Source organism: Macaca thibetana, chromosome 1 (genome assembly GCF_024542745.1).
Source record: "Macaca thibetana thibetana isolate TM-01 chromosome 1, ASM2454274v1, whole genome shotgun sequence".
NCBI classification, from domain to species: domain Eukaryota; kingdom Metazoa; phylum Chordata; class Mammalia; order Primates; family Cercopithecidae; genus Macaca; species Macaca thibetana.
The window spans coordinates 140,466,643-140,494,255 of record NC_065578.1 but is presented as its reverse complement, the minus strand read 5'-3'; the positions used below and the strand labels follow the sequence as shown (position 1 = coordinate 140,494,255).

General features: G+C 43.6%; 2 protein-coding genes and 1 pseudogene across 2 annotated transcripts in view; 2 read left to right on the top strand and 1 right to left on the bottom strand.

The window, feature by feature from the left end:
• The window catches only part of MIA3 (MIA SH3 domain ER export factor 3), a 935,339-nt gene that overhangs the window by 777,884 nt on the left and 129,842 nt on the right, over positions 1-27,613 (top strand). The window lies entirely within an intron of this gene.
• On the bottom strand, positions 248-26,728 carry HHIPL2 (HHIP like 2). The gene is made up of 9 exons (XM_050761512.1): positions 26,401-26,728; positions 22,212-22,864; positions 20,669-20,812; positions 18,673-19,004; positions 17,356-17,482; positions 9,957-10,102; positions 4,984-5,065; positions 1,616-1,698; positions 248-865 (listed from the first exon to the last, which is right to left on the bottom strand). Exons 1-9 carry the CDS (start codon positions 26,719-26,721, stop codon positions 585-587), a joined length of 2,169 nt encoding a protein of 722 aa, XP_050617469.1. The 5' UTR covers positions 26,722-26,728; the 3' UTR covers positions 248-584.
• Positions 11,399-13,372, top strand: LOC126951400 (SAP domain-containing ribonucleoprotein-like; annotated as a pseudogene).

Here is a 27,613-nt window from a genome sequence, read left to right as displayed (position 1 = left end):
CAGGCCATTACTGTAGTAAGTGCTGGAGGTACAGAACTGAACCTGCTCTTGTTCACTTCATGAGCTTTGGGCTGGGGAAAGGAGATACCACATTTAAAGGGTCTTTCCTTGTAAGCTTGTCACAGGCTTCCTCTTAGACCTGGGGTGAAGCAGGAGGGTGAAGTATGGTTCTTATGCAAGTGTGGTACAGCATGCTAGATTTCCTAATGTCAAACAAATATCCAGGATATCAAAGGATATGTGTCAGTTTGAACAAGTGTTGATTTATTACCTCAGAATGTAGGCATTTACAAAACAAAATGGAGACATCCAGTGTGATTCCAAGCAGGCTTATGGACTAGTGCTCACCATAACCCAGGTGCACCAGCAATCTGGGATATGGTCTCCTACAGAAGCACTGCATCCAGAGAAGGTGCATTTATTTATTCAGCAGATAGCAAGATTTCCCAGGGAGAGGAAAACCACCCTGCCCCACCTCTATCCTGGCTTCCCAGACTTCTAAGGTCTTTATTCAGCAGTGACTTTCATTTGATGAGGTGGCTCTCCTCTCTCACGTCACCCTGTCAGCCACCTTGACCAATGGCTCACGGGAGACTTCTGCCAGCTCGCCTCTGCTCTGCTGATGGCCTCATCCTGCCACTGTGGCTTTTCAGGCTCTTCCTCCTCTTGCCCTGGGGGACTTGGGGCCCCACTCTGGCTTTCCTCTTTGTACCAGGCCCTCGCAGGGTATTCTTGCTGCTTGTAGGAGAAGCCAGCTTCTTGGAGGAGCCTTTCTGAGACAAACCCTGGGCTGGGCCGGAAGCTAAGGTTGCAGATTTTCTAGCAGCTTTCTCTGATTGCTCCTTTAGCAAGTCCAAGACTGTCTCTGAGAAATCATCATTTATTTAGTGAAAAATATAAGTCCCAGAAAGTAGCTATAAGAGAAACCTATAACTGCATTAGAGTTCTTTAATATAAATTCTTTTTATTAATACTTTTTAATTCTCTAACTGGCCTTGATCTAAATATATGAGCTTTTTAGAAGGGTCACTCCAGTGATACATGATTCTGTAATAGTTTCCTTAAGATAGTATCCTTCCTCTGTAAGTCTTTCCTGACTCCCCACCCTGCCCCAAGGAAACCCCACCCTGCCCCAAGGAAACATTCCTCATTCTAGGGGCCCTCTCAGTGCCCTGAACATCCTTCTATACCAGAACATTACTGCTACATTTATTTCTTTATTTGCCTGTACTTCCCATCCCCACTCCTATTTAACTCTGAATTCCTACACGTCATAGGCTTTAAGTGTTCATTGTTGTATCTCTAGGGATAAGCATAGTTCCTGCCACAAAGTATGAAATGAATGATGCCAAATGAATGAATATATGAACGATTAAATGAATGAATCAACAAATGAATGAATGAATGAGTGAATGAATGAATAGAGGAAACCAGTCACAGTAGAAGCGGGTATCCTCACACTCGTAACTCCTCTGTTATGCAGAGGAGATGTATAGACTGAATTTCCCTCAGGGGGTAACTAAGACTCCACCGTGGGAATTATGGCCTGCTTGCTGAGGGCACTGCCTTAGCCTCCACACCAGGGCCTGAGCCTAAGACTCAAAGATGGACTCACTGGCGAGTGGTTTGAACGGGATCCGCTTACTCTTGGTTCTCACCGGCACTGGCTTGTATTTGCACTTGCCTGGGGGTGCCCGCCTAAAAACACAAACAGAAAGCATGAGGACGCAAGACTCTGAAGACGCAACCAGAAAATCAAGGTCACCAGAGGGTGTATATTTGCAAGAATTGGGGTCAGCCTTTACTTATCCATGGGGATGGGGTAGATGTAATACGAAATATGCTATGAGCTCAGAAGGAGAGGTAAAAGGGCACAGACAGAACAGGGCACCTCAGGCCCTTGAGAGACAGTGCAGAAAGGGAATTAGGAGTATGGGCATGGTGGCAGTCAAAACGGGTTCACATCCTTGTAATCAGGGGCAAATAAACCTTGCTAAGTCTCAGTCTCCACATCTATAAAATGCAAAACCTAATATTCCCCATCTTCCTAGGAACAGTGCCCAGCACATAACAAGAGTTCACGGATGAGGCTGATGATGAGCATGATTCTGCTGCTGCTTCTGATGGTGGTGCTGGTGACTCCCTTTAAAGAAAATGTCTTCAAGAACTCAAGGCACAGCCCTTAGACAATGCCTGCTTCTCTGCCTAGTAACACACACATTCTTAAACTGCTTGTCCCCGGGTGCATCTTCTGAAATAAAAGGGACTTTGAGGACAGAGAGTACTTCCACTGTAGAGAGCAGAGTTGGAACTTCCCAGCCTGTCCCCATTGCCTTCTCTGCCTTGCTCCAACTCTATCTCTCACTGCCATCCTCCCAACTCCAGGTGGAGGGGAAAAATAAGGTAATTGTATTTATTTAACAAACACTTATGTAGTGCTTAGGCACTATTCTAAATACTTTGCAAATATTAACTCACTGAGTCTTCCTAACAATGCTGTGAAGTAAGTACTATTACTATACTCATTTTACATAGGGGAAACTGAGGCTCACACAGGCTAAGAAACAGGCCCAAGGCCGCACAGTTAGTCAGTGGCAAAGCCAAGATTCCAAGCCCAGGCTCAAGTCCGTGTTCTCAACCACTGCATTTAGCTACCCCTAAAGGAATGGTAGGAGGAAAAAAATGGGAGGGAGAAATGGATACATAAATTAGTCAGGTGCCCTCAAAATGCTGGGAGTGATGCATTTAGTGCAAAGACAAGCTGAATAAGTAATCAGAGCAGAATCTGGTCCACTTATAGAAGTTTAAAAAGTCTATGTGATTCGATATAGTTATAACTGAACGGAGGGAGTAGCACTGAAATGACCTGTCCACAAAGAGAACTGAGTTCCTATTCCAGGCTCGTCTTACTAGCTGCACCTGGGGCAAGTAATTTAACTTAACTAGCCTTCAGTTTCTTTATCCATAGAGTGAGATGTTAACCTGCCTGGTTGGAATTCTGTCAGCATTAAATGATAGCCCGCATGCATGGCACTTAGCACAGTGCCTGGCACACAGGAATAACTCCATAAATGTCAATTTTTTAAAAAAAGGTGAACGAGTAAGGATGTCTTCAGTGTGAAAATGCTTTATGGGCGCTTTCCATATGGCTTCTCACAGCTGCTCTTGTGAAAGTGGGGAGTTAAATTATCTGCCAGCTAAATCAGAAAACTGCCAAAGGAAAGAAAAATGGATTCACATAGGAAGCCTATTAATGGAAAGAGAACTCCCCACCAAGGCATCATCAACCATCAGAAGCACTTGAAAGACCCTGAGTCTGCTCCAGCTCCTAAGCCCAGGATATGTGCACAGAAGCAGACCCAGCAGTGGAAACAGCCCAGTATTAAATTCACCCCTTGGCTATCCGCCCTCCACCATCCGCACATCACCCCGGGCACAGCCTCAGGGACGGAGCCTCTTCCAGGAACTTCCAAGAATACACAAGCTGAGAGCCCTGTGGCCAAACAGAAGCTGAGCTAGAGCTGGCCCCAAAGCCCTAACCAGTGGCTGGACCTATTTGCCTCATGTCTGCTATATGCCAATCCAGATGTGGGTAACATAAGCCTCAGGGGAAAATCTTCTTCTGTAGGTCTATCTGTAAGCTAATTCAGGGGGAGATTTTCTTGCTTTGGCAAGAATTTTCAGATAAATCTAGAGCACTGGGGCAGGGTGCGTGGTGGCACACACCTGTAAATCCAGCACTTCAGGAGGTCGAGGCAGGTGGATCACTTGAGTCCAGTAGTTTGAGATCAGACTGGGCAACATGGCAAAACCCCATCTCTACTGAAAATACAAAAAGTAGCCGGGTGTGGTGGTGCATGCCTGTAATCCCAGTGACTTGGGAGGCTGAGGCACATGAATAGCTTGAACCCAGGAGGCAGAGGTTGCAGTGAGCCAAGATCGTGTCACTGCAGTCCAGCCTGGGAAACAGAGTGAGATTCTATTAAAAAAAAAAAAAAAAAATTTCTAGTGCACCGCCCAGACTCCTCAGGATGGATACACTGCATCACCCTCCCCGGGGCAGATAACCTGACCCAGACCCAACAACCTCTCAAGCGGGTAGTGGTATTGTGGCTTTTGCCTGTGCTGGTGGAGGTTGGTCAGCCTCTGAGAGAGATAAGCAAAGAAGCAGAAGGAAACAGCATAGAGCCCAGCAAGTGAATAAACACTAAACTCCAGAAAAGGTCAGCTGGAGCTACTAAGGAACTTGGCAGTTAAATGTATTTGCCAAAGACCTGGAGATCTGCACCAAGCCCAGGGGACAGGGGAGCAGTACTTACTCAGGTGCTTAGAGGTGTATGCCTGTTGTTAGATGACCTCAGACAGACACTTCCAGAAGCATATTTAAAAAAAAAAAAAAAATAGCCTGTCATGGTGGCTTACGCCTGATATCCCAGCACTTTGGAAGACCAAGGCAGGTGAATCACCTGAAGTTGGGAGTTCGAGACCAGCTTGACCAACATGGAGAAACCCCATCTCTACTAAAAATACAAAATTAGCTAGCTATGGTGGTGCATGCCTGTAATCTCAGCTACTTGGGAGGCTGAAGCAGGAAAATCGCTTGAACCTGAGAGGCGGAGGTTGCGGTGAGACAAGGTCGCACCATTACACTCCAACCTGGGCAACAAGAGTGAAACTCCATCTCAAAAAAAAAAAAAAAAAAAAAAAAAAAGCCACAGACCTAGACTAGGTCAGAAAACCCTAGAAAGACTCAAGGTCTTCATGTCCAACTGCAAAGAGACCGTTTCCCAAGTATTTCATAATTTCTATAGACTCATTGTCCTATGCCATTATTTGTCCAAACTACTTTTCATCTAGAACATGAGTTTGCTTCATCAATAATTTTTGGTAATTTGAGGGACAGTGAAGATTGTTTTTATGGCCTGCCATGGAGATAAGAAATGAGAAAAATGCATTTGAGAAGAAAATGACATCAAATCTCACCTTGAGGGGTCAACAAACTTGTAAATAGATCCATGTGGTGCGTAGGCACTTGGGTAAGAGGTTGCCAGGAAATACAGCTCCCCTAAGGCAACAAAAATAGACAGGCAATAATGGGACATCAGGCAGCACTGAGACACAGAACTGGATGCACAGAAAACGGTCAAAAAGAAGTTATGGCCCTAAAATGCAGTGAGCCCCAAGAATGGAATCCCAGAAACCTAACTGACGTCTGCTTCGCTGGGCTGTGAGCTCCTTGAGGAGAAAGTCCATCTTCGAACCCCCAAAGACTAGCTGAGTGTATGGCCTAGCAGAGGTAATTTCATGTGTATGTTTGTTTATCAAACCAAACAGCTTTCTCCCTTATCACCTCCTTGCTCTCAGAAACTTCACCTCCGTGAATCTCCATTTCCTTCCTTACCTCTTTCCTCTGTGAACACTTGGATACACACAGTCTGCAGGCTGAGGACCATCTGTCAATCGCTTTATTTTGTCCCTTCTTTAGTCGTTTTGTTTCCCTTCAGCCTTACTCCCATTTTCCTCTTTCATTCCGTCCTTGAGTTCCTTATTTCCTGGTGACCCTCCCCACTCTCCACCTCTTCTCTTGGTCTTTTCCATGTCCCACAAAAATCACCTCTACCCACTCTCTCCTGTATCTCTCTGATGTGGTTTGGCTGTGTCCCCACTCAATCTCAATCTCATCGTGACTTATAGCTCCCATAATTCCCACGTATTGTGGGAGGGACCCAATGGGAGATAATTGAATAATGGGGGCAGCTTCCCCTATACTGTTCTCCTGGTAGTGAATAAGCCTCATGAGCTCTGATGGTTTTATATGGTTTTATAAGAGGAAATCCCTTTCTCTTGGCTCTCATTTGCTCTCTTCTGCCACCATGTAAGATGTGCCTTTCACCTTCCACCATGATTGTGAAGCCTTCCCAGCCATGCGGAACTGTGAGTCCACTAAGCTTCTTTTTCTTTGTAAATTACCCAGTCTCAAGTATGTCTTTATCAGCAGTGTGAAAACGGACTAATACACTCTTAGAAAGAGCCCCACTCCTTCCCATTTCTGCCACTTGGAGCTCTGGGAAACGTTCTTTTCTCACAGTAACTACCTCATTCCACCTTGCTGTCTAGTTATTTGTGAGGGACATTATGCTGTGGGGTCATAAGCCCCAGTGGGGAGCCCCAGAAGTCTGGTTTGATTTCTGATAACACCAGTTCCTCTCCATGCTATTTTGGGAGACGTCTTCACCTGCACAGCCCTCAAGATATTTATTCATTTGTAAAATGGGGATCACAATGCCTCAAGTGATTGTTAGGTATTCAATTCGAAAGTGTTAGATAACCAGGCTGGCCCGGTAGCTCACGCCTGTAATCCCAGCACTTTGGGAGGCTGAGGCAGGTGGATCACCTGAGGTCAGGAGTTTGAGACAAGCCTGGCCAACATGCAAAACCCCCCTCTACTAAAAATACAAAAATTATCCGAGCATGGTGGCGCATGTCTGTAATCCCAGCTATGCAGGAGGCTGAGACATGAGAATCACTTGAATCTGGGAGGCATAGGTTGCAGTGAACCAAGACTGCATCACTACACTCCCAGTGCAGTAGGCAACAGAGCGAGACTCTGTCTCAAAAAAAAAAAAAAAAGTGTTCAATAATCGTAGTTATTATTACTTTCTCATCTCTCTGACCCAATGTTTGTGCCATTACACTGAATTAAATTCACTTGCTGTTATGTGCCTTACACAACTCTTTCTCAATTTTATGAAAGAAAATGTCTATTAAGTTGCAATTCTGAAAAACCTAAAGCTTTATACAGCTCTGGGTTATTTAAACAACTGATTTTTTTTTTTTTAAGAAAAGGTCTTGCTCTGTTGCTGACTGGAGTGTAGTGGCACAATCACGGCTCACTGTAGCCTCCACCTCCTGGGCTCAAGCAAACCTTCTACCTCAGTCACTTGAGTAGCTGGGACTACAGGTGCATGCCACCACATCAGGCTCATTTTTTAAACTTTTTGTAGAGATGGGGTCTCCCTATGTTGCTCAGGCTGGTCTCAACCTCCTGCACTCAAGGAATCCTCCCAGCTCAGCCTCCCAAAGCAGTAGGATTACAGGCATGAGCCACCACACAACAGCTCTAAACAACTGCTTTTTGTGGAGAACAGAAACCAGTGTTTGTCTTGTGCTAAGTGTGAGCCTCTTAGTCTTTGCATAGCCACTACACAGGGTAGCAGCTGCCTAACAGACTATGCTTTGTGTACTGACAAACTAAATTTATAGTCTTCCCCATGTAAGAGATCTGATGAATTAGGGCACACCCTCCTTCAGAGTCAGTTTGCTCCGTCTGAATTGGAACCCCAGGCACCATCTGGAGTGATTCTACCATTCGATAAATGTGGTGTCTAAGAAAGGCCCACGAGTACATAGGCAGGGGCCCCTCGAGGCCATGCAAAGGCCTTCCTAGTCTAAAAAGAAAATTGAAAACCCTGCCTATGCAGGACTGCAGTTTGTGTAAATTCTATGTCTTCCACATTCCATAGACTTCCCATTTTATTTTTAGGTTAAAACAATGCTAGAGGTGAATTTCATCTGTAGTTTCCAACTGATATTTTTAATATATGTCTTAGGGGAGAAAAACAAAAAAAAAACTATAATATGCCATGTAAAACAAAAATGCATGCTATACAAATTTACTGCAAACATAATTCATTTGACCAGCCCTCTTGGGAATGTGCTTCAGTGACTGACTTTCAGAAATCCCATCAATGAATCCTCAGCAATGGGCAGCTCCGCACCAGCCATTCGCTCAGCAGTAATTCATACCAGCTATCAACTCTCAGGACATGACCCAGGACGTGAACTGTAGCCATAGGTGAGGCAGAGCTCGAGTTCCAAGTAAAAGGTGACTTACCTAAAGCCAGTGGACTGGTAATAAAATAATGAAATAATGCTCAGATCTAAAAATGCCTCTCAGAGGAAAAGAATATGCCAAGAGCAGAAAATATGAATCAGTTTATGCAAAAACACAAGAGCAAGCAACTCCGGGGAAAAAATAATAATAATAACCTGCCTCAGGAACAGCCTCATTAGCCTCAGGGCCGCCCTTGGGCAAAGGCTTGGGAACACTCTGGCAAGTCTACCCCATAAAATTCAGCCAAGGACTCTGTTTTGTTTGCCAGATGTACCATGACTGGTTTTTTTTGGCTTTTTTTTTTTTTTTTTTAACTGTTTTCTACTGTGAAACATCTACAAGCACAACAAACCAAGTCACCAAAGCCAAGAACAGCCACAGAAGATGGCAGCCCAGGATCCCTGGGCAGACTCGGGGGGTCCAGCCTCTGGGGGGGTTTCACCCACGGCGGTGTCTGGCAGAGGAGAAGCCCCACCACCGCCTGTAGCTTTCACGTCACTCTCTTTCCACTGGCCATCATCCTGCCAGCTTGTGGTTTCTCTCCTTTTTCATATGTTTGGACTTCCAATTTGAAACTCACATAGACTTTTTTCTGTTAAAATACTTGAAATTTCCAAAATTCTTGAAGTTTCCTCTGCTCCTATAAAACATTCATCTCAAACTATCCGTTCATCAGCTAACTGAGAGGAAAGGGTCCGGGAGATGACTGGGTCTCCTTATATCCTACTCAAGTGAAGGTCCCAGGCAGCCACCTCACAGCCCAGAGGGGAAAGAAACCAAATATTTCAGAATCCTTTGAGACTCTGGTTTATACCTACAGAGAATCTTTTTTTTCTTTTTTTCTTTTTGATTGGTTTTGTTTTCTGTTGTTTAATTATTATTTTTTTCCACCTATACAGAATCTAGATGTGGAAGGGACCTTGAGAGATCACCTTATTATCTCTGCCTCTAAACATGATGATATCTAGTGCCAAATAACTGGAAAGTTCACTGTCCTCAAATAAAACAAAACAAAAATATTTAAAATTTGAAAACTTTATCTTTCCGAGTGAAACATAACTTATGTAAAGCTGAAGTTAAAAATCAGTTTTCTGATGATAAAATGTTTGGAAACGTATTAGAACTGAGTCTCTCTGGGTCTCTCTCTCATGTACATGTGCACATCATGCTTCACTGAAGCCCTTAACACGTGCCTAGTCTGTCTATTGAGGGACCTCCTACCTAGATGTCTACCTTTTTCTCAGATTTCTAAATAAATAAATAAATAAAATCCTTCTTTGCTCACAAACTCTTGGCAAGGTCAGGAAAGAGCCTGGCCCAACCAGTGAGATGATCACTAGAGGCCCGTTTCCCAGACAGCACCGGCAGCATAAACACCCACTGCCCATTTAGTCTGGTCCACTGTTGGCCCTTTCCACATTCCTAGAACTGCGGTTCAGCATAGATCTCCCCCTCACAGTGAGTTGTGTGGTTCAGCCTGGAAGGAGTAGGCTGGCACATTCAGTCTGTTTCTTCATTGGTGAAATGAGCATTATAATTACATCATGGGGCCAGGCACCGTGGCTTACGCCTGTAATCTCAGCACTTTGGGAGGCTGAGCGGGCAGATCACCCAAGGTCAGGAATTTGAGACCAGCCTGGCCAACACAGCAAAACCCCATCTCTACTAAAAATACAAACATTAGCTGGGCGTGGTGGCAGATGCCTGTAGTCCCAGCTGCTTGGGAGGCTGAGGCAGGAGAATTGCTTGAACTCCGGAAGCGGAGGTTGCAGTAAGCAGAGATGGCACCACTGCTCTCCCTCCTGGGTGACAGAGCAAGACTCTGTCTCAAAAAAAAAGGAGAAAAAATCAAAAGTAATTTTATCATGGGGGTGTTATGATTACGAAATAAGGTGAAAAACATGACGTGCTTAGAATAGTATCCAGTACATTATAAAAGATGACTAAGTGATAGTGATCATAGTAGAAGTGATAATTACTATTTAAAATAAATGTTTAGTTGATGCCTGTGATTATCCAAGTTCCAGGAAGTAGAAATCAAACAACTCTGTACATATGTTACCTGCTTCATCTTCAGCAAAGGAAATGATGAACTTGCTATGGGTGCTGATCAGCCCTGGGAAGGCACAGGACGTAGTGCTGCCCAGGCAAAGATCCCGCTTCTTCCATTTCTTGGTTTTTCTATCTTCCTGCAAAGCCATAAGTCGACTAGATGAAAAATAAAACCTTATGTTTTAGGAATCCATATATCCACTCTGCAGAATACTTTTTCTCCTAGAATCAGGGACCCTTGAGTACTAGGACTGAGTCTCCCATTGAGAGATCAATAACTAGCCTCCCTCCAAGCAACCAAAAAGCTTCTTCAGAGATATTTCAATCACCCACTTGCCCTAGATGTGGAAGTTCATGTTCTATTATAAAAGGAGTTTGGGCCAGGCCCAATGGCCCACACCTGTAATCCCAGCACTTTGGGAGGCCAAGGCAGGCAGACCACTTGAGGTCAGGAGTTCAAGGCCAGCCTGGCCAACATGGTGAAACCCCCATCTCTACTAAAAATACAAAAATTAGCCAGACAGGGTGGTGCACGCCTATAGTCCCAGCTACTCGGGAGGTTGAGGCACAAGAATGGCTTGAACCCAGGACGTGGAGGTTGCAGTGAGCCAAGATCATGCCACTGCACACTCCAGCCTGGGTGACAGAGCGACATTTTGTCTCAAAAAAAAAAAGAAAAAAAAGAGTTTGATGCACTGCACTGTGTAGGCTGCACCACTACAAAAGACTGATCTTATTTTTATTAGTTGTGTGACCTTTGGATAGTTGCCCAATATCTCTAAGCTTCAGATTCCTCATCTGTAAAATGGGGAGTGATAACATAATTTACCATAGGGCAGAATTTTGAAGGTTAAATAAAATAATATACATAAAGATCTCACCAATGTGTGTGGCACATTGTAAGGGTTAAAAAAAAAGCTACTGTTATTATTATTGCTGTATGCTTATATAGTAGCAGAAAGATGCTCCTTATCCCTCTATCATCTATCTGAACTAAAAGCAGGTTTTTAGAAGGGAAAGGAAGTTGGTTAAACCCAGGGTGCTTGTCAGAATCACCTGGAAAGTTTTATGGAAACCGAGATCCCAAACCCAAGGGATTTTTATAAGTACGCCTCAATTAAGAATCACTGCCTATGACTGGGTGCAGTGGCTTATGCTGGTAATCCCAACACTTTGGGAGGCTGAGGCAGGCAGATCACCTGAGACCAGGAGTTCGAGACCAGCCTGACCAACATGGCAAAGCCCTGTCTCTACTGAAAATACAAAAATTGGCCAGGCATGGTGGCATGCACCTGTAGTCCCAGCTGCTTGGGAGGCTGAGGCATGAGAATCGCTTAAACCCAGGAGGCAGAGGTTGCAGTGAGCTGAGACTGCACCACTGCACTCCAACCTGACTCCGTCTCAAAAATAAATAAATAAAGAATCACTGCATGTTAACCAAATGAGTTGCGTATGGGGGCAGTAGTGAATGGAGGTTGTAGGGAGAAAAACATAAAGAACAATGAAATCCCAAAGATCTAGTAAGTGATGATAAAGGACCTGACCAATTATTCATTTTACCCCATCTCTGTAACTAAGAATTGCAGCATAAAAATAGAACACCTTTTCTAACAGGGACTAGATTTACTCTCCCATCTTAAACATTCCAAAACCTGCACAAGATAGAATACTAATGACTTCAAAGATACTGAAGATAGGCAATATAGGAGTATGTTCTCTGAGATACAGGAAACAAACAAGGTAAACCCTATGATTGTTCCAGCATACTACCTTGAGAGTGTCCAGCACAGAAAGGGAAAATACAGGCAAAGCCTAGCAGGCTCCTTGAGCTGAAAAGACATTGCTGAGAGTCCAGGAAGACCAATGCAGTAAGAGATTGCAGGATAGATACTGGAGAGAAGAAAATTGCACAGAGAACGAATGCCAGAGAGCTGCAAAAGGTTCCCCTGAAGTAATCGTCAGCATACTCAACAGCAGGTACATGTGAGAAAATATTTAAAAACAAAGGAAAGATTTAGAAGAAAAAGTACTTAGCATTTACTTGGGATCAGGAATAGCATAAGTAGTGAGGAATAGAACTCAGTAGTGAGGAACAGAAAGCTCTAGAAAAAGCACTACTTTGGTTCTGTTTAGTAAATAATTAGTAGCAAGACCTGAAAGAATCACACTACTTCCAAATAACTATGTCTCCAAGCAAAATTCAAAATCATTTATTGGAATACAAGAATATCCAGCACTACTAAGTTAAATTAATAATTTCTGGCATCCAATCAAAAATTACGAGGCAAGTAAAGAAGGAGGTGAATAGAATCCATAATAAAAAGTAAAATCTGTCCATCGAAACTGACACAGAACTGACGAAGATGTTAAAGTTAGCAGACAAGAACATTCAAACAATGATTCTTACTATATTCCATATGTTTAAAAAGTTATATAGAGATATGAGAGATACAAAGCAGACCCAAATCAAGTTTCTAGATGTGAAAAATATGTTGAGATTACACACACACACACACACACACACTCAATGGGATGAATGGCTGGCTAGACATCACAAAAGAAAAGATTCATGAACTAAAGACATAGCAATAGAAACTACGCTACATGAAACACAGAGAAAAATTTTTGACACAAATATATCATCGGTGAACTGTGGAACAACTTTAAGCAGCCCAATATACATGTAATTAGAGCCTCTGAATAAAAGGAGAGAAGGGAGGGGTAACAAGATAGCAACCAAGACGGTGGAGATCCATAAGCTGAAGCTTGCTGAACTAAGGCAAGAATATCTTGCTCATGGTTTGGAGACCAAGGGAACAAAGCAAGATCTTATCCACAGACTCCAGGCATATCTTGAAGAACACGCTGAAGAGGAGGCAAATGAAGATGTTCTGGGAGATGAAACAGAGGAATAAGAAACAAAGCCCATTGAGCTCCCTGTCAAAGAGGAAGAACCCCCTAAAAAAACTGTTGATGTGGCAGCAGAGAAGAAAGTGGTGAGGATTACATCTGAAATACCACAGACTGAGAGAATGCAGAAGAGAGCTGAATGATTCAATGTACCTGTGTGCCTGGAGAGTAAGAAAGCTGGTCGGGCAGCTAGGTTTGGGATTTCTTCAGTTCCAACAAAAGGTCTGTCATCTGATAACAAACCTATGGTTAACTTGGATAAGCCGAAGGAAAGTGTTCAAAGATTTGGTTTGAATGTCTCTTCAATCTCCAGAAAGTCTGAAGATGATGAGAAACTGAAAAAGAGGAAGGAGCGATTTGGGATTGTCACAAGTTCAGCTGGAACTGGAACCACAGAGGATAGAGAGGCAAAGCACAGGAAGAGAGCAGAGCACTTTGGGATTGCCTGATGAAAAGTCCTTGATACTTTCTGTTCTCCAGTGTTTTCCATTTCTCTCATTCTTCTTGGTCACATATATGCCTGAATGTACAGTCATGTGCCTACATCCTGCCTCGCAATGAGGGAGCACGTACCCCAGGTACATCCGTGAACTGCAGCAGCAATTTGACTTAATGCTGTTTCAGCTTTAAGGTTGCTGTGTTTTTTGTTCTTGGTTATGTAGCTTGTTAATAAAAAAAAAAAATTGAAAAGAGAAAAAAAAAAGGAGAGAAGGAGTGGGAGACAGAGGGAAACATATTTGAAGATATAATGGCCAAAAATGTTCCACATTTCGTGAAAACTATAAATTCACAGATCCAATAACTGCTACAAACTCTAAGCACAAGAAATATGAAGAAAACCAAACTAAGGCATATCTTAATGAAATTGCACAAAACTGATGATAAAGGGAAAATCTTAAAAAGCAGTCATAGGGAAAAAAATGAAATATTACATATGAAGGAACAAAGAGAAGTCTGGCAGCAGATTTCTCATTGGAAATGATGCAAGCCAGAAAATAGTGGGGCAACCTCTAAAGAATCAAAGAAAAAAACATGCTAACACAGACTTCTATACCCAGTGAAAACAGCTTTCAAAAATGAAGGCAAAATAAAGACTCAAAAGTGAAAAGAATTCATCACTATAGACCCCATCAACAAGAAATGTTAAAGGAAGTTCTTCAGACAGAAGAAAAATGATATCAGATAGAAACATGCATCTACCCAAAGGAATTGAGAGCATTAGGAATGATAACATTCTTATTGCCACTGTAACAAATTACCACGACTACAAATTACCACAACTTTGTGACTTAAAACAACATACACTTATTCTTTTATAGAATTGGATGCCAGAACTCTGAAACGGTCTTCACTGAGCCAAGATCAAGGTGTTGGCAGGACTGTGCTCCCTCCAGACGCTCTGCAGGAGAATCGGTTTCCTCACTCTTTCCAGCTTTTGAAAGCTGTCCCTATGCCTTGACTCATGGCCCCACATCATGTCACCTTTTCTCCCTCTGCCTTCGTTGTCACATCACTTTCTATCTCTCACATCTTCAAATTTCCCCCTACCTTCCTCTTCTAAACACGCTTGTAATTTCATTTAGGACCCACCCAGAAAATCCAAGATAGTTCCCCAAGTCATATACAATATGTTCTGGGAGCACAGTAAATCTAAAATAGAAATCAATAGCAGAAAGACCTCTGGAAAATCTTCAGGTAGTTGAAAACTAAATATCTCACTTTGAAATAACTCATGGGACAAAGAAATCAAAAGGTAAATTAGAAAATATTTTTAGCTGAATAACAATGAAAACACAATATATCAACATTTACAGGATACTGCTAAAGTAGTACTTGGGGGAAAATTTATAGCACTAAACACATATATTAGTAAAGATGAAAGGTCTCAGATCAATAACCTCAGCTTCCATCTTGAGAAACTAGAAATAGAAGAGCAAATTAAACCCAAATCAAGCAGAAGGAAGAAAAAAGAGAAGAAATCAATGAAATAGAAAAAAACACAAAAGTAATAGGAAAAAAAATCAATGAACACAAAAGCTGGTTCTTATAGAAGATCAATAAAATGGATAAACCTCTAACCAGACTGATTTAAAAAAAAAAAAGAGAAGACACAACTACCAGCTGTATCTAGAACAAGACAAGTGACATCACCATAGTTTCTATAGATATTTAAAGAATAATAAAGAAATATTATGAACAACTGAATGCCAATACATTTGACAACATAGACAAACTGGACAAATTCCTTGAAAGGCACAGACTACCAAAGCTCACTCAGAAAGAAATAGATAAACTGAATAATTAAATCTAATAAAGAAATTAAATTTGTTATTAAAAGTCTTTTCACATAGAAAACTTCAGGCCCAGATAGTTTTTCTTGGAATGAAGCACACATAAGGAAAAATAATACCTATTTTACACAAACTCTTCCAGGTAATTGAACAGGAGTACTTATTCTATAAAGCCTGTTTACCCTGATTCCAAAGTCTGACAAATATATTACAAGAAAGAAAAACTACAGTTCACTATTCCTTCATGCACATAGATTTTAAAATTTCAAACAACATGCCAACAAATTTTCAAACAACATGCCAACAAATCAAATCTATATATATAAAAAGGATGGGGCCAGGGGCAGCAGGTCATGCCTGTAATCCTAGCACTTTGGGAGGCCAAGGTGGGAGAATAGCTTGAAGCCAGGAGTTCAAGACCAGCCTAGGCAACATAGTAAGACTCCATCTCTACAAAAAAAAAATTTTTTTAATTAGCTGGGTGCCACCAGCTACTTGGGAGGCTGAGGTGGGAGGATCACTTGAGCCCAGGAGTTCGAGGCTGTAGTGAGCTATGATCGTGCCATTGCAGTCCAGCCTACATAACAGAGCAAAACCTTGTTTCAAAAAAAAAAAAGATAATGCATTATGACCAAGTGGTATTTTTCTCAGAATGCAAGACTGCTCTAACAATTTTTAAATCAATTGACGAAATTCACCATATTAAGAAACTAAAAATTTTAAAAGCCCACATGATTCATCAAAAGATGAAAAGAAGCCTTTGACAAAACCCAACATCTATATCTAATACAAATTCTCAAAGGACTAGAAATAAAAGAAAATGTCCCCAGCTTGATAAAGGGTGTGTAGAAATCACCTACAGCTGACATCATATTGGTGTGATGTCACACAGTAACATCACACCAATATGATGGTGAAAATGAATGCTTTCCCCCACTTCTACTCAACACCGCACTGAGATTAAGCTAGAGCAGTAAGCCAGTTAAAAAATAAGAGCAGGCTTCCAATTCAAAAAAAAAAAAAAGTAAATACAAAAAATTCGCCAGGCGTGGTGGCGGGCGCCTGTAGTCCCAGCTACTCGGGAGGCTGAGGCAGGAGAATGGTGTGAACCCAGGAGATGGAACTTGCAGTGAGCTGAGATTGCACCACTGCACTCCAGTCTGGACTCCATCTCAAAAAACAAAAAAGAAAAGGAAAGAAAAGAAAGAAAGTAAAAGTGTCTATATTCACAGACCTTCTAATAAAATTACCTTCCACATAGAAAATCCAGTAGAATCTATAAAAAAGCAATCAGAATGAACAAGGAGTTCAGCAAGGTTGCCAGATGCAAGCTCAATATAAAAAAAATTCTACATACTAACAATTAACAATCAGAAACTGGAATTTAACAAAATAACATTTACTATAACATCAAACACTAAGAGATAAGTAAATATGCAAGATCTCTACACTGAAAACTATAAAATATAGTAGCCATGTTATTCACAATATTTCATAACTGGGAATAGCCAAAATGTCCATCAGCAACACAGAGAATAGATGAATAAATTGTGGTGTATTCATACAATTGAATTTTACAAAGCAATAAAAAAGACAAATTACTGATACATGGAAACAACATTGATGAATCCCACAGACATTGCCAAGTTAAAGAAGCCAAGCACAGAAAGAAGAGTCCATACTATCATGAATCCATTTATATACGAAGTTCCAGAAACTAAGCTGTGGTGGGAGTGCCTATCTCTGGCTGCGGGGGGTGTGTGTGTGTGTGTGTGTGTGTGTGTGTGACAGAGAGAGAGAGACAATTTATTTTAGGCCTGGATGGCTACATGTACATATTCACTGGGGACGGGGGACAGGCTGGAGATCCCTTTGGCATGTTTGGAAATGCTCAGAGCAAGTAAGCTGGATGGAAGCTGGGCCCCTGTCCCTTTAAAGTGAGCCCCTGGTATGAGAGAGAAACAGAGAGAGAGAGAGAGAGAGAGAGAGAGAGAGAGAGAGAGAGAGAGAGCAATAGAAAAGAAGGAGCCTCCTAGGGTGATGGAAGTGTTCTGCCTCTTGATATGGTTGCTGGAAATATGAGTGCATACATTTGTAAAACATCATACAACTGTGCTCCTACATGATTATATTTCACCATAGGTAAGTTATACCTCAGTAAAAGTGTTCAAATCAAAAGAGAGAGAAGGGACATCAGTCCTTCCTTACCCACTCATGAAGTCTCCAAAGATATACAGGCCATTGAGATTTGGGGATTCACAACCACGATAGACATAACCTCCCGTGACTGATTTCCCCACTGCGTGGCCATAAGCATAGATTGGCAGAACATCATCTGTCCAGGGGAGAGGAAAGAGAGTGAGAGTCGTGGCCTAAAATTGAAAGCTTCAAGGAGGAAGAAGGGGACTTTTTAATGCAGTTGCCTAATTCAGTGAAGAACACTTTACCTCTTGGTCTTCAGTAGGACAGGCAAGCAAGTAAATCATGTTTATTATTCTCAATAGGCCATCCACAATATTTGCAAGCTTCCTACTTAACTGCTATCCTCAGGCAGAGAGGAAGCCAAAAATTCCCTCCATCTATGACGCAGTGACCTGGAAATCCACATGGCTAAGTTTTCCCTGTAGGTTGATATGGCAGATACCCTGGTTTAAGGATATGGAAAATATTGTCACAGTCTGTAAGACTGCTTTATAACTTAGAGGACAAGAAAAGACTAAGAAGTAGTAATAGAGTCAGAACACTAGAATTTTGAGCCAGGTGGAGTTTCTAAATCACACCTTGATTATTGGTGTTTAGAAAGTGTCCTGGGCTGGGCATGGTGGCTCACGCCTGTAATCCCAGCACTTTGGGAGGCTGAGGCAGGCGGATCACAAGGTCAGAAGATTGAGACCATCCTGGCCAACATGGTGAAACCCCATCTCTACTAAAAATACAAAAATTAGCTGGGATTGGTGGCACATGCCTGTAATCCCAGGAGATTGAGGCAGGAGAATTGCTTGAACCAGGGAGTCGGAGGTTGCAGTGAGCCGAGATCGTGCCACTGCACTCCAACCTGGTGACAAGAGCAAGTCTCTGTCTAAAAAAAAGAAAAGAAAGTGTCCTCTTACTTGACTATATGCAGAATATCATTTCAGTGGCCTGTACCAGTTGGGAAATAAATAAAAACATACACCAATTTTGCTGTGCCAGTGGTTCTCAAAATAATATGCCTAAAATTAATGTGGGTAACTTACTAAAATACAGATTCTTACGTCAATCTCATGCCTCCAATCTACCCAAAATTCAAATTCATTAGGTCTGAGGCAGAGTCTAGGAATTCACTTTTTTAAAATAGCCACTGCCAAGATGTCACTGGTGCCAGTGAGTGGCTGGAGGACGGATTGGAGAAGCACTACGCCACAGGACACGAACAAGGCGTGATTTAAATGACCTGCAGGGCAGGACATTCAGGTTTTATTCCCCACCTCCACCTCCAGCCCACTCAACTCATCCAAGAAATCACCGAGAGAGCTTCTTACTTACCCAAAGAGGCATTGTGACAAAGTTTTTTGTCATAACATGCAAACCCTTCCTTGGCTCTCCAGCCGTAATTGCCGCCTTTCACAATGAGGTCAACCTCTTCAAACCTGTTCTGGCCCACGTCCCCACAGAATATCCGGCCTCGACCCTGGTGCGTGATGGGGTCCCCTCGGTCCACAGCACAGCGCCACATGTTCCTAATCCCATAGGCGTAGATGGCGGGGTGGGCCCCTGGCTCAGAAACAAACGGATTGTCCGAGGGGACTCGGTACCGCTTGCCATCTGAGCCTGCCCTGTTCACATCGATCCTTAAAACTTTTCCCAGCAGGGAACTTCTGAAAGAAAGAAGGCCAGGAAACAGAATCAGGTAACCAAGGAAAGCACAGGACTGGAAGAGACAACCCACAAGGGCCGACTCATAGTTGATGCCAAGAGACTGCTAAGGATCACATGGGAAGATGTGACTTCTTATTTTCCTTATTTTTTTGTACCAGCAAGAATGAGCTTGAAGATTTTCTTTTAAATCTCTACAAGATATTTAAGACTGCCCCATGTTTGGCTCGAAAAGAACTACGAGGCAAAAGTTTGATGTGATCTTGGCCCATTTGACCCTGAGCAAGTTGCAGCTTCAATTCTTATTTTAATGGTGAGGACAGCTTCTCTCTGATTTGGTCTAATATGACAAATTTTTAAAAGAAGCTAGTTACACTGTTTATTCTTTATTTAACAACGTGGTCAGTTAAAAGAACAGAACAGAAGTGTTTGGGAGGCTCTGCCAATGACTATGGTCTCTGGGACTGACTTTCCTCATTTGAAAGTCAGAGGAGAGTAACTGATGGCCTTGTGCCACTGCTTCCTATGATGATGAGAAATTTCACACTCAAGTAAAGGGTCTGGAATCTAATGGACACATGATAATCAGAGGCTGCTATTATTTTTAATATATTGGCCAGGTGCAGTGGCTTATGCCTGTAATCTCACATTTTGGGAGGCTGAGGTGGGCGGATAGCTTGAGGCCATGAGTTCAAGAACAGCCTAGGCAAAACAGTGAGACCCCATCTCTATTTAAAATATATTGCTAGATAAATATTATTTACCTTGCAGTGTGGTTTTGATATAAGGGTTAAATGAGTTATTGTGTATATAGTGTTTAATGCAATTCTTGAATCACAGTAGGTATTTGACAAATGTTAGCTTTGTATTATTATTAACCTCAATATTTCTATTACTAGGAACAATAGAAGCCAAGTGCTTACTGGGTGCAAAGGGCAGAAGGACCACATGACCTTTGTCTAGGCAACACAGCATCACTGGGCTCTGGCGCCATATTGTGTGGGTTGGGATTCTGTTTTTTCCACTTACTCATTGTATTACCTCTGTGCCTCCATTTGCTTGTCTGTAAAATGGATACTATTATATGTATACTTCATATGATTCATTCATTCCATGTGTAATTATGGAAAGGCTCCCTTGTGCCAGGCACTGTCCTAAGTGTTGGTGATATATCAATTAACAAAATAGATATTAGATATAAATTCTTGCCCTTGAAGGTTGTTAAAATTACCTTCTCAAATGTACTTAGACCAGTGCCTGACAAGCTGCAAGCACCCAATACACATTGGCTCTCAGTAGTTAACTTCTCATGTGTCTCTAGGGCCTAGCACAGCACCTGGAACATGGTGTTCAATAATATTATTGAGTGGAATTGAATTAGATGATTAGTGTGGTGAATAATGACCTGGTGATATATATATTTTTAAAATCCCGAATTCTCCTTTACATAACACTCTGACAGTTATATTGAGCATTAATAATATTAACTACCAAAATATACTGTGTCTAAAATTTATGGAACTGAAAACCAAACATTCCTCCCATTGCCTCAATGGAGTGGACTACATCTTGCAGCATGTGATTTGAGTTTGATGCCATCCCTGCAAAAACACCGTACCAGGGGCTCACTCTGATGGGACAGGGTCCCAGCCTCCACCCAGCTTACTTGTTCTGAGCATTTCCAAACAGGCCAAAGGGATCTCCAGCCTGTCCCCCGTCCCCAGTGAATATGTACATATAGCCATCTAGGCCAAAAAGAAGTTGTCCGCCATTATGGTTTGAGGCTGGTTCTTCGATCTCCAAGATGACCCTGGAAGAGAAAAAGGAAACCATGCATTAGGATTTGACACAAGCTAAAGTTACATCCTCTTGAGATACCCAGAAATGACTGGTCCAAGCCACCAAGATTTGCCAAGTCAGCTAAGACCTGCTTCTGAGTTTTTGAGGATCACAAAGCAGGTAGCTTTGGGGCTCTGAGATGACCCTTTTTTCCTGGTATAACTCTTTCATGGCTCATTTTTCTTTTCTCTCTCTTTTTTTTTTTTTTTTTTTTTAGACAGAGTCTCACTCTGCATCCAAGCTGGAGTGCAATGGTGCAATCTTAGCTCACTGCAACCTCCACCTCCAGATTCAAGCAATTCTGCCTCAGCTGAGAGCCTCCCGCAGCTGGGATTACCACCGCATCTGGCTTTTTTTTTTTTTTTTTTTTTTTTTTTTTTTAGCTGGAGTCTTGCTCTGTCACCCAGGTTGGCATGCAATGGTGTGATCTTGGCTCACTGCAACCTCTGCCTCCCAGGTTCATGCAATTCTCCTGCCTCGGCCTCCTGAGTAGCTGGGACTACAGGCATGTGCCACCATGCCTGGCTGATTTTTGGTAGAGACAAGGTTTTTCCATGTTGGCCAGGCTGGTCTTGAACACCTGACCTCAAATGATTCGCCTGCCTCAACTTCCCAAAGTGTTGGGATTACAGGCATGAGCCACCATGCCCAGCCTCATTTTTCTTTCATACCATGATTTAATGAGCTGTGGAACCAGCCAGGGTAACAACAGTCCTTTTCTAGGGCTTGCCCTTACTCTCTGCCCTACCAGAATGCTCCATCCCTTCTTTCGAGCAACTTAAGAGGGGTTAATCTACCAGTTCTTTATGCTCTTTGCAATCCTCCAACCTGTCTACCATGGGAAAAGAGGCAAGGGAGAAAGGAGAAGAAGGGGAAAAAAAAGGCAGAGTGGTAGGGTGGAAAGAGCATGAGCTTGGGGTCAGTTAAAACTGAGTCTTCACTTGGCCATGCAGCCATAGCTTGATGGCCTTGTGCCACAGCTTCCAGTTAGAATGAGAAATCCCACATTCAAAGTAAAGGGCCTGGGATGTAATGGCCACATAATAATCAGAGGCTACTATTATGTTTCACATGTTGATATTATCTATAATTCTTTCTCAGACCCTTATGACTGTTGGTCCTTGCTTACCCTTTGTAAAGACAGGCAAGTATGTCTTTATTCAGGGTAACTGTAAGGTGATGGCTACATCCCATTAAACAGCCTTAACTCAAGAGTCTAACTTGGGCCGTCCTCAGTCCACAGTGACTCCTTTCTCAACAGTTGGAGTAGTTCTGTAAAATCAGTAAAATTCCCCTCTATTATCCCACAGACTTGGTGGGCATTATTTTGGAATACAGTACAGCAGCAGGCTCTCATGAGTACCTCTCACCTCTCTGATTTCAGGTCAGCTTTGTTAGGATCAGCCCGAGAAACCTTCATCTGACTAATCCGGATCTTTTCTACCTTCTTCTTGTCCAGGCACGAATAATAAATATAGAACTTGCGATTGTGGCGGAATTTGGGGTGAAAAGCCAACCCCAAGAAGCCTCTCTCATCCCCGATCCATGGGGTGGTCAACACGATGTTCTTGAGGTCCAGGAAGGGTTGCTCCAGGCGACTCCCATCAGGGAGATAGACCCACACCACTCCTACCTGCTCGGCAACAAAGAAGCGATGGGTGCCGTCCCCGGCATGGACCATGGAGACGGGGTTCCTCAGCCCGTTGGCCACCTCGCTCAGGCAGAGCTGCAGGCAGCCCCGAGGATCCTGGGCCACCATGCCCAGGTTGCGGTTGAGATAGTTGTTCCTCAGGACGTTGGGGAAGCAATAGTCCTTGTCAGAAAGATCCAGGAGGTGGCAGAAGCGGACACCGTCCATTCCGTGAGACTCCTGGAGGCCTCGGTCATTGGTCAGCAGGGAGATGGCGGAGTGGCAGTTAGAATGGAAGGCAGAGCAGTAATCAGAGCAGAGGCCGGGGAGATTCCGGAGGGGCGTCTGGGGGTTCTCGGCGTCGTAGAGGTGGGCTGCGTAGGGCGAGCACTCCTAGAAAAGAACGCGGAGCTCAGGCTCAGCATCAGACCTGCCATACCAGCGCTTTGAGCAAGCTCACGTTTTGAGCAAGCAGAAAAGAAAAAATGGTCCTCGGGGAAAAAAGTCAGGATTCTGGAGTTTTTGTTACCAACTGCTGCTAAAACTCTTCTCTGTGATTTTCTACCCAGTTAATGCTCCTGGAAGGCAGAAAGCAGGGAAAATCTCTCATATTCACTATGCTATCTCTAACATTTCAGCCTAGTTTTTGACATTTAAAGTTTTATTAAATTATGCATGAATATTTTTTCAAAAAATTACTAAATTTCTAGATCTCTTTCTTTTTATTTTTTTAATTTTCATTTTATTTTATTTTTTGTAGAGACGGCTTCACCATGTTGCCTAGGCTGATCTCAAACTCCTGGGCTCAAGTGATTCTCCTGCCTCCTCAATATCACAAAGTGCTGGCATTTACAGGCATGAGCCACCGTGTCTGCCCAGCCTCATTTTCTTATGGATGCTGTATCTACTAAGATTTTATTTCTTTATACAAATATGAAACAATTTGGCAAAAATTTCATATTTGTTCAAATATGGTTGTTGGAGATACAGTGTTAATTATTTAATTTTTCTGTGCTTTTCCATATTTTTGGAATATTTTACAATGAAAAATAAAATTATCAGAATGGACATTGGATGTATCACTCTCGGAGATTAGGTGTCTAGCAATTTCTTCAATTATTTACTTAAAGTATTTCAGTGTTTAATATATGCAAAGTACCATGCTGGAACCTATACACATTTGAATTGTGGCTATAGGGCAATGTGCCTGCTCCTTACACAAACATATGAGGACTATTTGCCCAAAGGAGTAGCTGCTACTCAGACCTCCCTAGACTATAACACTTTTTAGAAGAAAAATAGAATATTGTGAGCAGATGAGCGACTCCCAGTAGTGATGAAAGGCAGAGGCAACTGAAATTAGAAAGGTAAGAAAGTCCAATTCAAAGGGTGTCGTTTGGAGCCGTGCGTTCCAGCAGAGTTCACCTATTGGCCCAGAAGCCCCCTTCTGATCACTAATGACTCTCCTGAGCCAGCCAGCCTGCGCAGAACCATCTCATTCACCTCTGTGCTCCCATCACTTCACAAAAGGACCAGCAGCGTTTTTCATGTATATGTGAGTTCCCTGTTCTGTCTTATTTCCTCTAATTGTAGATTGCAGAGCCAGCTTTCGGTCATTGGGCGGAGGGGAAGAAGGAGCCCAGAGATTCACAGGCTCCCCTCGGGGTGTCTGTTTCCATTTAAGACACTTATTACAGCAGCTGTCAAGAAGCAACATGACCGACCCACTCTTAAGTGTCCCCTTGCTCATTCTGTCCACTCTCGGAGAGTGGGAAAAAGAGAGAGGGGAGACTGAATTAAGGATCCAATACTAGAGAATAGAAGGGGGCTGTGGAAAGAGAACCACTACTATGGCACACTCTCATGCAGCCATTTAGAGTTTGCAAAGTTGCTTCTACTCAATTAGCACAGTAACTAAGCAGATACTTCCCTACTTTAAAGGAAGACAATTAAAGGCCATAAGGTCTCTGGCCAGGCGCAGTGGCTCACGCTTGTAATCCCAGCACTTTGAGAGGATGAGGTGCGCAGATCACCTGAGGTCAGGAGTCCAAGACCAGCCTGGCCAACATGGTGAAACCCTGTCACTACTAAAAATACGAAAAAAAAAAAAAAAAAAAAAAAAAGCCAGGCATGGTGTCACACACCAGTAGTCCCAGGTACTCAGGAGACTGAGGCAGAATTGCTTGGACCCGAGAGGCAGAGGTTGTAGTCAGCCAAGACCATGCCACTGCACTCCATCCTGGGTGACAGAGTAAGACTCTGTCTCAAAAAAAAAAAAAAAAAAAAGAGTCCTATGTGACCCTCCTCCTGTTGAGTCTCTCTTACGTGCCAGGCACTGTTCTCTACATTGACTGGGATGCAGCAGTGAGCGAAACGCACAAAGTCTCCTTCCAATGGAGCATATAGTTTGGGGACCTCAGAAAACCATTAAGTAAACAAGCCAGTGCTGCTGTTACTATACTTTAGCATGGTGTGACTGAAAGGGCACAAAACTTGGAGCCTGAGCATCTAGCTTTGTGCCCCAGGATTGTTTTGCCTTGCGTAAGTCATCTAAACTCTTGAGCCCTCATCAGTAAAATGAGGATCATAACAACTGCCTGCAGAATCATTGCTGGGTACATACTACATGTGTTGGGGAAGAAAGAGGACCTTATAAATGGGAACAAATAAACATGTGTAGGATTGTTTGGCTGAAATTGTTCTTATTCCTCAAATCCCTGAAACAACAGAACTGCTGACTTTGACTTTCTGAAACGTTATGCAAGAGGGAAGGGTCAGGGGTATACATTTTTATTAGGGGAGATCTCAGAAATAAACATTCTCAGTGCTGCTTGTAAAAGCTCAGCTTCTACCCTAATGGGTATCCTAGAGTTAATTCTCCAGGAAACAGCTGAGGAGTGGTGTCCAAGAGTGTAGCCCCAGGCGGTGCCACCCAGGTGGCTGACTTTCTGGGCCTGGCTCAGCTGTAATTCTCTCCTGGACTCTGGGAAGCTCACTCAACCACTCCACATCTTGTGTGGCAGTTACAGTAGTCAGCAAGTTCAGGAACAGTGGTCATGAAGAGACGCCTGTGGATAGCCAAGTCATTGTGCTGACAAGCCCAAGGGGTCTCAGTTCAAAAGGCTGCCTGGACTTCTTGTCTGTCCTCCCCAACATCATTAGAGGGGTCCTCCCCAGGCAACCTCTTTCATCAGCTTTCCAAATGCTGACCTCTCTCCATTAACCCCCAAACATCCTCTTCCTACAAAGTCTGTGTGTGCAGGCTACACCCGTCTTGTTTTCAGGCTGAGCTCAACCAAAACGATGCCTCCCAGGGATGTGGATTTTGGCTGTTGGGCAACCAGGAGAAGCAGAAACTGTGAGTCACTGTTACGCAGCAGCTTGCATCTCTCTCTTCCAGCTCTGGAGTGCTGGGCAGACAGAACTCTGGGGAGAGTCCCCAACCCCTGCTGCCACCATCGTGACACCAGAGATGCCCTGGCACAAATCAGCCAGGTGAGAAAGGACTGGACCCCAACAGATGCCACCACTCCCTCCCTTAACGCACTCGGTAAATGCCATGGGTATAAGTGCCTAACTCTCTGAGCACCACAGAGGATGCAAATAGTTATTTGCCATGCACTGCAGAGGGAGCGTGGCAAATAATGGCTGCTCTGAGAGCTCCAGGAAGAGTATTGCTCTCATTCTCCTGGAGCCTGGAGAAGAATCAGGGCCAGCAGAATCCCAGAGGGAGAGGTTTGGGGAACCCATGGAGACCAAATTCAGAACACGCTCATGTCAGTGTGCGCGTCCAAAGATGGCAGCTCAAAGATGAGGCACCCGGCACTTGAACTTCTAAAGGGCTGGGCTCCCAAAGCACCCTCCACTCAGGACCCACACCATGCAACCCAGCACCCAAACCCCTGGGGCTGGAAGGCACTTTTCACTACCTGGCAAAGGATGTCTTTAATGTAATCTCCACACAGCTCATGCCTCTTCAGATCAAAATATTCCATGATGTCCCAGTACCGGGCAGCGATGCGGCGGTCTTTGTGCTGGTCACAGCAGCCAAAGGACTCATAGTCAGAGCAAAACTCAAGGTGCAGAAGGGGCTGGAAAGGGGGCCCATAATCCAGGCACTGGGGGTGTCCCTGCAGCAAGCCCACCTGGCCCAATAAGAATATGAGGCAGAGGCAGAGAATGCCAGAAGAGAGCCAGGGGGCCCAGCAATGCAGACCACCACAGAGATTAGGAGTGGACATTCTCAGCATTGTGGCCTTGGGAACACTCGGGCTGCTGTGTTTGCTCAGGTTGGCTTCCCTGCCCTGCCCAAGGTCCTCCCTCTCTTCCTCTCCCCACTCCACCCCGTTTTCTCCTCCTTCCTCCTCTTCCCCGCCTCTCCCTGCTAAGGTGGTTTCTGAGCAGTGTCCCTCCTGCGGGCTCCCTTTGAAAGCAGTGGGAGGTGTCCCTTCCCCCTTCCCCCAACCCATCTAAACATGAAGCCCCACTCTAGTGCTGCTAGTGTTATGGGGGCACACCTTTGCTTAGCCAAAAGTGCAATGGTGTCAGTGGCAGAGGTGCTCGATTCCTTAAAACTGGGAAGAATTCCTGCTGTCTGTGGGGATGCCCAGAAATTCACACTTTTTTACTGTTTCTTCACAGGCTGAGTGGCCCAGAGTCAGCATGAGAACACCATATATTGCATCATCCCAGACTTCACACTCTGTAGAAGGAAAGCTTCAATGGCTCCTACAGTGCTGAAGGGCCCCAAGGGGGTGGGGCATATGGAGGGGCCATGGCAGGAGGCGGGGTGTGCTGCCTAACTCCTGGGATCTGGCAAGGTGTATATTTGGAATGGTAGGAAGAGAGGGCATTTCGTGAATCTTGCATCCACAGTAAGGACCAAGGAGAGGAAAGAGGACACAGTGAAGGAAAAGAAGGGGAATCTTAGTCCATGTCGCTGTAACAAAACACCACAGACTGTAATTTATAAATAATAGAAATGTATTGTCACATTTCTGGAGGCAGGGATGTCCAAGATCAACAAGGCAGTAGGGACTGGCCACGGTGGTTCATGCCTATAATCCCAGCACTTTGGGAGCCTGAGGCAGGAGGATTACTCCAGCCCAGGAGGTTGAGACCAGACTGGGCAACATTGTGAGA

Coding starts and splice junctions, on each gene's coding strand:
- HHIPL2 (XM_050761512.1), bottom strand. CDS start 26,721: ATGCTGAGAATGTCCACTCCTAATCTCTGTGGTGGTCTGCATTGCTGG. Junction 22,865..26,400: donor TTAAAGACATCCTTTGCCAG/GTAGTGAAAAGT, acceptor GTTCTTTTCTAG/GAGTGCTCGCCCTACGCAGC. Junction 5,066..9,956: donor CTTTGCTGAAGATGAAGCAG/GTAACATATGTA, acceptor TTGTTGCCTTAG/GGGAGCTGTATTTCCTGGCA.